The 12,414-nt window shown below is 34.6% G+C and overlaps 1 protein-coding gene across 1 annotated transcript; it reads right to left on the bottom strand.

The window, feature by feature from the left end:
* Positions 1-100: 100 nt before the first annotated feature.
* LOC110446583 (nephrin-like) lies at positions 101-10,699 on the bottom strand (the record flags this gene model as incomplete). The annotated part of the gene is made up of 4 exons (XM_021491794.1): positions 10,587-10,699; positions 7,022-7,390; positions 1,130-1,456; positions 101-397 (listed from the first exon to the last, which is right to left on the bottom strand). Coding segments are annotated over exons 1-4 (1,099 nt in total), but the record flags the coding sequence as incomplete, so codon positions are not given.
* Positions 10,700-12,414: the final 1,715 nt, after the last annotated feature.

Below are 12,414 nucleotides of genomic sequence, written 5' to 3'. Positions count from 1 at the left end.
TGGGTCATCGTTAATCTTTTCATTTTTGTATTTGTCGACAAAAAAACAATACTTTTGTTATGTATTATTGTTGTTAAAAACAACGTATTGGTTCACTTACACAATACGTCAAACGTCTGATTGACTGACTTTTGGTAGCTGTTGACCGGATGTCTGGACACACAGATACATACTAGACCAGTATACGTCTTATTCAGAGAAAACTGAATACTAGAAGTGACCGTTGTGTTGTCTCTACTGTCTATTTGTGTGTTCCAAAAACTACACACACCAGACCATGTAAGTGTGGCCAGTGGTTTGCCGCCAACCTGACGACAAGTCATAGTCACATATATACCATCTGTCAGCGTCTCATTGGCTGGGTCTCTGGTCAGGCTCGGGTCAGTCTGTGGCGCCCCTGTGGTCAATAGATATAACGTTTGCGTTAAAAGATTTATCCAGCGTTTTGCAATGTTATTTTATTTGATTACTACAAAATACACTTGATTCGCATATATTGAAAGCACATTACATTATTATTATACCAATTGGCAAATAAACCAAATTTTCAAAATCGAAAAAATAAACAGCTCATGAATCACTTTAAAGGTCTCGTACGTTTATCTGTAATTTACACTGAATTATATCAATAAAATCCTAAAAAATCAAAGTTACTTTTCATGATGAAATATAAAAATGGTGTGGACGGTTATTTTAAATCTTTAAAAATATTTAATATTCTCAACCACAAATATATAAATATAGAAAACAACAAGAGAATACCTAAATGTCAACAAAAACATAATTCAAAAAAAAAATGGATAAAAATAGGGCAAATAAGAGCAAAGGAAGGATTCAGTGGAGACCATTGAAAAAGAAAAAGATAATTTAAGAAGGTGTTTTCGAAGGTTTTTGTGGAACTTCTGAAATGAGCATAAGATGACTCTCAAATCGATGTTTTCAGAATGTATTACACATAAAGTTCTCACTTAATCATTGCATTTTACATATAAATAACTTTCTTGTTTCAAAAAATTTAGTTTTCATAAAATGTGTGTTTAGAATATCTGTTTTTATCATATATACTACGTTTCACAAAACGATTTAACTTGTGACCACTAAATCTGATAATTTAAACATGAAAACTTACACTGTATAATGATGTTGGAGGTTTGAGAGCTGATTGGTATCCTTCCCTCGATGTTCACAGCCTCACACTTTAGTCCACTGTCAGTGTCACCAACACTCCCTGTGATGGTCAGACTCTGCTGTCTTGTATACATATCGTTGCTTGCGTCTTGATCAATAGCTGTACCGGCCTGATCCGTGATGTTTTTATCTCCCCTGAACCAAGCAATTTTGGCAACAGGTCGACTGGCAGAGGTGGAACACAAGAAATTTCGGTTATTTCCAGCGGTTATCATCACACTAGGGTCGTACAGTCCTGCTGTTGTCATTGTTACCGTAGATACTGGCACTGTCATTAAAAGTAATGTTAATCACAGGTAGAACGAAATTTAAAACAATTTATATACACAAATAAAAGCGATGTGATTAAAGATGTAGAGGTTGTTAAGTAATCGATCCTCTTCCTTTGTATTTTTTCTGTCGTTTACTCTGCTTGCATTCGTAGCCCATTTAGAATAGGTATGTCTAAACATTTACAGTATTGGTCACTGTACTCACTTTGTAGCATTAAGTTGATAGTTTGGTTTGGCTTTAATTTGTTAAACGTCATATTAACAGCTTATGTCATTTAAGAACGTGCCTCCATGTGTGTGTTTTATAAACGTGCATGTGTGTATGTGTGCCGGTAACAGGGCATAATGGTGTACTTGCCTCATTGTGATAGTGCGGATCTGATGCCGACGACTTTCACTGAAATACTATGCCAAAGGCACCCAACACTGCATACCGCCGGTCACATTATACTGACAACGAATGAGCCAGTTGTTGTAATTTCCCTAAATGCTGAACGTTAAGCAGGAAATAACAACTACCATTTCTAAGGACTTTAGTATGCATACATGTAGTTAGAGGTGGAGAGAAATATAAAAATCCTTACTATTGCAATGTGTGCAGCAAATTTATTTTGGTTGCTTTTGTGTCCCGAAAAAGAGGGCACCAAAGCAAATGCCCAATTATGCAGGGGGTTTCCACATTAGTCACTTCTCTACGACACATGCAGTGGGTAACAGCAGCTGTATTCTCGTCTCGATTCCCGGCGTGCAGTGGTGTAGTTGAACAACGGCTGTTCAATTGAGGAATCTGAATATGTATGTATATGTATCATTGTATTGTCAAGTTTACGGCATGTTTTAAATTAGATTGCGAACCAGCATTATTTAGTAATTGCATGGGAATAAAATTGTTCGGGTTTGACGTATGAAGTAAATAAGTTCAAACTTAGAAATCCTTTCCGCTTGAAAGCTTATCACACTTATGTCAACAAACACAATAGTCAAGAAGGTATCTTACGTGTCAAAGTGAATACAAGAACCTAAACGCGTTTATTAACTATCTGTAACAGTAACCTTGACTCTTGGTTCGATATAATGAAAGCAGTTTCGGGAAGGACCTGTGTAAGAAGATTGAGTGAGATTGAATCTGGACGAAATGAGTTAGCATATGGAATCTTGCTTTCTATTTGTTAAACGAGACTTTGCGCCTTTTGCTTTATAGGAACATAATATAAGTTATAGCGATTTAGTACAAACGAATCAAGGCGAACTGATGTATTTGACAACACCATCCCCAACGACACTGGTCGGGGCGTGGTGGTAAGGGGGAATTTCTAGTTTGAATATCGCTTGTGTATTCCTTTTTTGTTTTAGTTTCATTTCATGGTAAATACGTTTCGGTTACTTTCTTCATGACTTTAGCTATGCCAAAACAGTTGATGCCTGTGATCCTGAATCTGTTCAACGCCATTTGTTAAAGGTCTATAAGATTCGGTCCTGACAAGCTTTTTTTTTTTTTTTTTTTTTTAAAAAAAATATATTTTCAAAATTTTATGACATAAACATATATATAAATATACATACAATGTACATGAGCGTCTAGAATCGCCTTTAAATAATGTATACACTGTTCAAAATATTCTATCAAGTGTCAGTATTCGTCTTACATTATATATCAACAAATAAGTAAAGATTCACATTCTGATATAAAAAATAAACTTCCGGATATTCTTGTCCGTACTCTATTCTAATTAAAATTGTATTATAATCCAGTGTCTGATTTCCGGTTAGAGTCACGATTGTGAACAGACTTCGATTCACACAAACGTTATTATATGGTAAATATTAGTATATGAAATGCTTCGTATGGTATAACATCATCCAATTCAGCGAATTAAAGTGCCATGTTAGCGTTATAGTTCTAGAGTAGTCAGGGTATAATCTATTAAACAAAAACATTTTCTTTTTTTTTTTTTTTTTCTTAAAATTTTTTTTTTTTTTTTTGTGTCCTGACAAGCTGATGATGTTTTTGAGAAGAGATTCAGAGAGAAGTTTACTGTAAATGACTACAGACGGCAACGAATTTCATTAGCGTCCTTGAAGCTTTGCACCAGGTGATCTTAAAAATACAATGGAATAATCTAGTGTTCCGGTGGGACAGGAACCCTGAAATAAGTATAGTAAGAACATGCCTTGCTGTAGACGAGCAATGCAGGAATATTGTCATTTGATTCAGCACCATACATTTTCCAAAGCCAACGAGTAACAACTGAACAATATGATTTCCGACTACCCTAAATTACCATGCATATATATTGGTTATACATGAACTGTTTTTAATGAACGTTCACAGAGGAGAGCTGCCTTTACGTACACTAAAACAACTTTAGTTTACTCGCTGATGTCTTTCACTGCCTTCATGCATATTTTCATCTAAGAAGTATCCTCATTTAGCTGAGTACAATTCAGACAACGTATAGGTGTGTACCACGTCAAAAAGAAACATGCATCATTACCTCGTTTTTCATATTATGCTTTATGCGCTCAGGAAATTTTAAAAGAACAATACTCAGAGTATTGCTTGCTGCACCGAAGAATATTTCACATCTCCAGTCTGTCCCGTGCTCGTGCTCTGTGACGTAAGCTACTGGGATGGTGAGTGACATCTCACGCACAGATGAGGAATCACAGGTAAAGGTGTATTTCTGTCCTCCTTGTGTTGTTACTGAGGTACATGAAGAACTGTTAAAATTAAACTCTACTACTAGGAATGTGTTCCTCCTGAAATACACTGTTGTGTTAGCAATAAAGTCCTGACTGGCTGTACATGTTAACGTAACTTCCTGTCCAATCACGAGAGATAGTGGCGTTACTGACAACGACATGGTCTGGGCTACAATAATCGTAAGATAACTATGAAACATTTGTTTTCACTTGATGAATCATTAAAACGTGTTGGTAATGTGACATGGCATGGAAAATCCTAAGCTCATGTCGTTGTAAACCTCTACTTTTCCTCAGTAAACGATATAAACTTAGTCGCTATAAACATTTGGGTGTAATGATATAACGTACAATTGCAATACAGGATATGAATCGTATTAATCAGCGACGTGTATTTGTTTCATACATTACTCGTTTTGAAAAATTCTATATGTCAATCGTTGAAATATAGAGAATAATACATGCCTTTTTCCATATCACACCCAGTATCAATCCGAGACTGCTATATCAGCCCAAGGGCCGAGGCCCGATAGCTAATATTGGTCGAGGGTTGACACTGGGTGTGATATGGAAAAAGGCATGTTTTATTCTGTTTATTACATACATGTACTTACTAATAAAAGCTACTATCTGATGTTCTATTTTTCTTTTTAAATATTGAAAAACGCAAAAAATCTAAAAGGGGTGTGATACGGGTTTTGCGTGCTGATACGGAGAGGGCTGATACGGGTTTTGGGGTGTGATATGGCGAGGGCTGATATGGGTTAATTAAATTGTGTCGTATCGCATATACACAAAAAAACGTATGTATTAGTAAGTATGTAATAAAACAGTTTAAAGACATCACGTGGATTGTGCTTGTGCACATTTCTTACCATGATCGACTATGCGCTTAAATAGTGTTTTAAATTACTCAGTCTATTTCAAACGTTTGTTTGTGTTGTATTGTTTTACGGCCCATCGGCAATGTGAGACATTAAGGGTGAAAGCGACATTCACAAAAATGAACACATCAAACTGAAATTAAATATATTAAAATATGTAAAGAATTTTGAAACACGTCATACAGTAAAAAAGAATTTTGAAACACGGCAACAGTAAACGAGTTGGCTGCAAAATATGTCACATTTTGTTTTAACGATCAATTGAGTGTAAATAGATAAAGCGTCTGAATGAACTGAATGATACCAAGTGTAAACAACATGGAGGGTGATCAAACCAGCTTAAGTGTTGTTCAAAACAAACAAAATATTGCAACATTCAGTATCAGTTTTCATTGAACGAAGGGATTGCTATAATTTTTGAAAACATTTCTATTTTTAAGCGTTGCAATTTGAATGGTTGGTGAAAGCAGGACAACCTAGATCGTGTTGACCTTCAGATATCACAATCTCCTTGTGTAACCTTTGAATTGGGGGTTATGTTAAGTGCATATTCGAATTATTCTTGTCAGCTGTTTAGTTGGTTAGCCATTGCCTTATACGACTAGGTCTGAATATAACTTTAACATGCCATACTTGGTGAAGTTGATGATCCATTGTATGTTGACCAGTTAAGACAAGTAAGTCCATCCCATGGTATGTATGACTTTGTGATTTTGGTCATTTTTATACTCACTCTAATAATTTGAATATCATTATAAAATGATGGAGTTTGTCCCCTCCCTGGTGGGGTCTTGTATACAAAAGTAATGTGAATAAATAGTTTTTGACACTCAACATATTGTTATATGATGAAATACTTGTGGCATGCAATTGTATAGGTTGATCCCTGTGGGTCAATTCATAATTAATTTCGTAAACTTTGCATAAGCCTATATAGTGTCCATCCAGTTATACTTAATTCCCCTGTTTATAGGGAAGATTGTTTCAGTATTTTGTAAACTTGACATATTCCTAGTGTCGGGAAATAAAAGCATGTCATGTTACATTTAGTTCCCCTTCAATCATGAAGGAAGAATGTTTCAGTATTTTGNTAGGTTGTAAATATCATATCCTCTACTTTTTTCCGAAGTTTATTTAAACGACGGAAGCACAGTCTCCTCGCATTATTGCATACACTTTGAAGTGGTGTTTTCATGACTATGGCGACTCATTTCTCAATATCATAGAAAACTAAAAAAGATCATGATAAAATTTCTTTGAAAAAATCTTGACTTAAAATATATATATATATTTTTTAATGTTTTTTAATGTTTTTATTATATTTTCCAAATATTCTAAACATATATATATATATATACATATAATATACATGGGCGTCTAGAATCGCCTTAAAAAATGTACATACTGATCAAAATATTCGATCACGTACATGTATCAGTAATCGTCATACATATATATTAACAAATAAGTATAAATTCACATTTTTGATATAAAAGATAAAATTCCGGATATTCTTGTCCTTACTCTATTCTAATTATTATTGTTTTACAATCTAGTTATGATTTTCGGTTAGAGTCATGATGGTGAACAAACGTTATTATATGGTAAATATTAGTATATGTAATACTTCGTATGGTATAACATCATCCAATTCAGCGAATCAAATATATAATTAACCGACTTGGGTTCTTATCGCTCTAGATATTCTGCGTGGCATATTTACGGGCAAATTATGGACTTATTGTGCTCCGTGAACCGCAAAATGTAACCAAAAGTACGAAAAGTGTTTGCGCTGTAACCGTACGATTCAGTAATGGACAATTTGATTGGAGATCAATTTACACGCTCACGTTACCGGTTAAGATAAAGCACGTGTATCATAACTACAGGTAATAATAATAAATAAACAAAGGCAATCTACATTGTACCATGTAATTGTATGAGGCAAGGCGGTTTCTGGAGACTGTCACGTACCTGCAACTTTAAGTGTGTAGTCAGGGCTCTCTACCACCCTGTCATGTTCAGGTAGACGTGGGTTTGAACGACGACAAAACCACGTAGATCCATGGTCTTTTGTCTGTGGCTGTATGACCCACTGGAACACTGTACCATAGTTAGACAAGGTGGCAGTACAGGAGCAGACATCCGGGCTACAGATGACGGGAGTAGTAGTAGCAGTGTTATAACATTGACCGCCAGCTACTTGTATGCTTCCTAGTAAAGCAGTCACGTCAGGACGACGGTACAGCTGGACACTGTTTGCCTCATCCGGTACGGTACACGTCAGGATAAACTCAATCCCGGAGAGAGCGTACTCTGACGACCCAGTCAATGTTGCAGCATCTGTTTTACAGGTCAAACTATTCATATTTTTAAAACACCATATACGGAAAATATTTGGTTTGTGTTTAACGTCTTATCATTTAAGGACAGGCCATGTTTTGGTGATTGAGTACCCAGAGAGAAAAAAGCACCGACCTGCGTCAAGTACCTGGCGACATCTAAACATAGACCTCGAACCCACGACCCAATAGTGGAGGGCTAATGATAGTAAATCGTCAGATGACTTAACTACACAGCCAACGTGGCCCTTTATTAATTAGTATGCTACATGACTGCACTCATGTGCTGCTGTAAAATAAGATATTTGACTTGGGCTCAAATTCATTGGGTTTTTTTCGAAACAGGAAAAACAAATGTGGGAACATGAACAAGATAACCCATGAAATAAACCATGAAATAAAAGAGGAATAAGAAAGCAGTTTTAGAAAGGGTTAACTAATGCATCGCACGTAACTTGCAGAATGATGTTCATGTTGTTACTTTTATAAAGACGATTGCTTACGGCACGATGTTGAAAATGGTCAAATTCTTATCCATAGTCTTTCTGAAACTGTTCAGGAAGACAATGAACGTTGAAAAAAACAATCACTGATTAAATTGTTTTGTTTTGTACGTGTGGCTCCTATATTTTTTTAAGACAACAAATACGGAAAATGCCATTGACAAAGAGGACCTCCCAATAAAGGATAAAGAATTTACAGTTATCACTCTGACTGGTATGCAATAATTCTAAGTATTGGTAATCAATAACTGTGTATATTTGTCAAACGGCTACGATGTGAAGTATTCTACTAACATCAATATCAGAGTATTAACCTGATCGACTTAAAAGAAAGAAATTGGCCACGAGCTATAATGGCAAGCTATCTGAGCATTTATTTAAGAAGAAGTGTTCCTTCTCTATTTCATAATATAATATGGTATATCTTATTTAATATGATATATATATATCATTCAAGCTAAGAAAGATCTTTATATTTTTCATAATATTTTAGCTATTTTTTCTTCCTGAAATATTTCATATATTCTTTAATCATCTTGTGCAGACAATTATTTGTATTATCTTTTAAACAACGTTGCTGTATTTAAATTCATTTTTTAACATTTGCACAGGTATCAGCTGTGTGTCAAATCGAACGAAATATTTCGTATTCTCGTTTATGATGTATAAACTGTTTCCATTGTCAAATATAGCATATCAATAACTACTCCCCTCAAAATTTAACACGAATTACGAATTATTGATAAATAGTTTTGATTGCGTGGGGGATAGATATTCACAGATTAAGTGATTTAAGTACGTGATTCTACGTGTGTTGTATATGCCTGCATGTGTGTATGTGTAGCATGTTTAGCATATATGTACTTAAGGCATTGTGCCATTTTAATTGACGTACCGGCAAATTTACACAATTAATTTGTTCATTCTGTGATAATTTTTAAACTTGTATTAAGCAATATTGTATATCATAGATGATAAACTTTAACCTAATTTCAACTCTTGTACATTCTGTGATATCCTTATAGCTGATACTAAACATTTAATTCTATAACGATATTATGTTGCAATATTTAAGTATTTGTGATATTTGTAATTATGATTTTGTACTAACCACTTATATGATTTACTAACAATGAGGACCATGTGGTAGATTAGCCTTTGGCTAAACATGTCATCCTCGTTAAATAAAGTTGGTTTTTTTATTATTATTATGTGTACCGGATACCGAGAAAGTTGGTGTATTTGCCTCCTTATTAATTAAATGTACGTGTTGTCTGCACTGCCAATTATATTTTCTTGCTATCCCCATATTCCTAGTCTGTTCTGAATGTCCAGTTTAACTACTCTCATTGCAAAATTTCTAAATGGGACCAAAGAGAGGGACTGTCGGGAAACTTCTTACCGCACAATGAAACCAAGGAATATGAATATGATAAGTCCGTGTTAAAACATATTGAATCACCTTAGCAGTAATTATTCATCTTAAGTTAATTGCACACAAGGTAATATTCACATTAAGAATTTGTTGAAATCTCAGCATTATTTATAGACACTAGGAAATATATATTACCGGAATGATTCCGGTATTAATAGGTACGGGACTAAACACCTTCCCCCAACCATTGGACAAACCTACTTAAAAGGAATACTCACGGGACAAAAACATCTTTCAAATGTTTTCATAAAGCGCATCGATGTATTTCTTATTACAACTCATTGACTTCGACTTCTTCATTCAAGACCATGCAGTACATCTGTATATGTTCATATCTACTCGCTTTCCTACTTTCAATGTCTTCACACCCTTTAACGCTTACTAAGTTATACTAGTCATCAAACACAATAAACATTTCTGGCAAAGCTAGTTTATCTACAGACAGAATATGTTTCAGATATGGAACGTGTTATATGTTTTCAAATATTTACACAGAGATGTTAACACAGTTGAAAAAGGAACACTTTTTCTGATGAGATTACTTTTTGCAATTTTTTTATTCTCTTATAATAAGACATTTACTTTTTTAACACAACTGCATACATAAGAGACAATGATTTTTTTTTATATTAAGGACACAGGACATGCATGCTTTTTTAGAAATAGATGCAGTACCGGTCCCATCCAGGTAATACATATTGTTCTCGTCTCTAGTTTTTGAAAATATAATATGAATAAAAGTATGTCCATGTATGGGGTATAAGCGCCAATACAACGCAAACAAATATGTTTTTTCCCGTTTTCAATACGTATTCCGATGCTATTTGCATTCGTAAATTTATAGTGGTCGGGCAGGTAACCCCATACATTGTCACGCCGGCTCGGTGTATCGAACCCCATCCGCCTTGGTGGAATGCAAGCGAGTGATCTACCAAGCAGTCCGACCACCCTAGTGTATCAACATATAGGTATGCAAAATATACTGATTTTACCCCGTCGCATTTAACCATTTTACTCCCATGTAACATTAGTAGACTGTACCATACATTGGTATGGATGAGTCAATTATGGTCTACATGGATGAACGGTTAACGCTGGATCAGAACCAGGTTGTTTACATATCTAATAATATATTTTCAGGCAGGAATCCACCCTCATTATAAACATATAGTTCAAACTGTAAATGTTTACACTGACAATCGTTTATGTTTACGACACAAAGTTTATATAGTTACAAATACAGTACAATCGTTACTAACCTGTTGATGAGTGGATTGTCAGTAGTAAGATCAATATCTTCATTTTACAGGGAGATACCCATGCATGCAGCTTACGTCGATACATGTCAGACATGTTTCTTAACATATGTATGTGTGTTCCGTACTGTTGTATATAAACTTCCTGGTCTGTGTAACCCTTTACTTGTAGTTATAAATACTATGTAGTAAATATACCGGGTCAATGTATGTGTAACCGGCCGCTTTTACCTGAGCTTAAAATACAAAAAAAGATAAGGGTTTCCACCTATACGTCATGTGTACAATATGTAAACTGACTAGTATGTTATTGGTGCGCTTGTTAGTAGTATTTTGGGGGCAGAACTATCTATTACAATTTGTGGATATGTAGGGGCAGAACTATCTATTACAATTTGTGGATATTTAGGGGCAGAACTATCTATTNATAGATAATCTTGGGCCATAACTATCTTATACAATGTGTGGATATTTTTGGGGCAGAACTATCTATTACAATTTATAGATATTTTGGGGCCAGAACTATCTTATACAATTTATAGATAAATTCTTTTGACTAGAACTATATAAAACAATCTAAAAACATTAACGGGCCAGAACTATCTAATACAATTTATAGATATTTTGGAGCCAGAACTATTTAATACAATTTATAGATAAATTCTTTGGACTAGAACTATATAAAACAATCTATAGACATTTACGGGCCAGAACTATCTAATACAATTTTTGAAAAAAAATAAGTTAATCTTTGAGAAATTTTAAAAGTAATAAACCAGGTGCTTTTAGCAATACTCAATTATTTTATACTGAGGAATAACTAATTCACAGAGAACTATTATTTGTTATCAAATATTTCCACATTAGTTTATTGAACAATGTTGTGTATACCCAAACAACGATATTTGGAAGTGGATTGGTTGTAATTAGCTTGCATGTCCCTCTTGCGTCGCTGCTCTGGGTCTGATTTCGTGTATATGGAGATGCAGGTATATATGTATTTTTTGTGTATCCTGAGGTTAAGTTGAAAACCTGGGTGTGAGAGCCTTCATGTGAGTACATCGTTGTAACGTGGTAAAAATGGTTCGGCAAAAATGATATATGCCTGCAAAACCCTTTATTAGATTACGAAATTTATAACGATCTCTAGAAAGTGCTTATCTTATAATTTAATTTGGTTATGACATTAATTTGAATGATTATGCTTCTTGAACACTTTTCAGTCTAATTACAAATGATGCATTTATCAATACACTGACTGGGAGAATAAATCAACCTAGGGAAATCTTGACGATAATACGGTTTTTTAGTAATTTTACATAAATGATATGATGCGTCGGTGGTAATTTATTTACTTTGATACGACACCATAAGCTTACGCACATGAAGAGGTTGGGATGTAAAAGACACCAAGCTTAAATAACCGTTTGAAATGCTCCACTGAAACATGAAACACTGTATGTGTACTCATACATTCAATACACATGTAACTAAAGTCACATGTAGCACAAGACCTATATACTCACCCTGCACTCGATCTATACGACAACATAACACTTGACTGTCCAACCATCTCCTTGTGTCACAAGGAAATTAATAACTTCCTCTCAACTTAGGTATTTAAGTGTCGATGTCAAATGCTCAACTGTAATGTAGGAGGAAAACTGACAACGGCTACATACGAACATATCCTATGTTACATTTTGACACTGTTTTACCTGCTAACATTATTTCCGTAATTTGGCCATAAGATGGAGTAGGTTTATAAACCTTTCATGTGAGAAAGTGATAATCACCGCGACAAACACAAAACTTTAATGAAGCGATCAAG

This window comes from Mizuhopecten yessoensis, unplaced genomic scaffold, assembly GCF_002113885.1.
Source record: "Mizuhopecten yessoensis strain PY_sf001 unplaced genomic scaffold, ASM211388v2 scaffold2807, whole genome shotgun sequence".
In the NCBI taxonomy this organism is placed as follows: Eukaryota; Metazoa; Mollusca; class Bivalvia; order Pectinida; family Pectinidae; genus Mizuhopecten; species Mizuhopecten yessoensis.
Note: the sequence above shows the minus strand (reverse complement) of the source record. Positions and strands in the feature narration are given on the sequence as shown.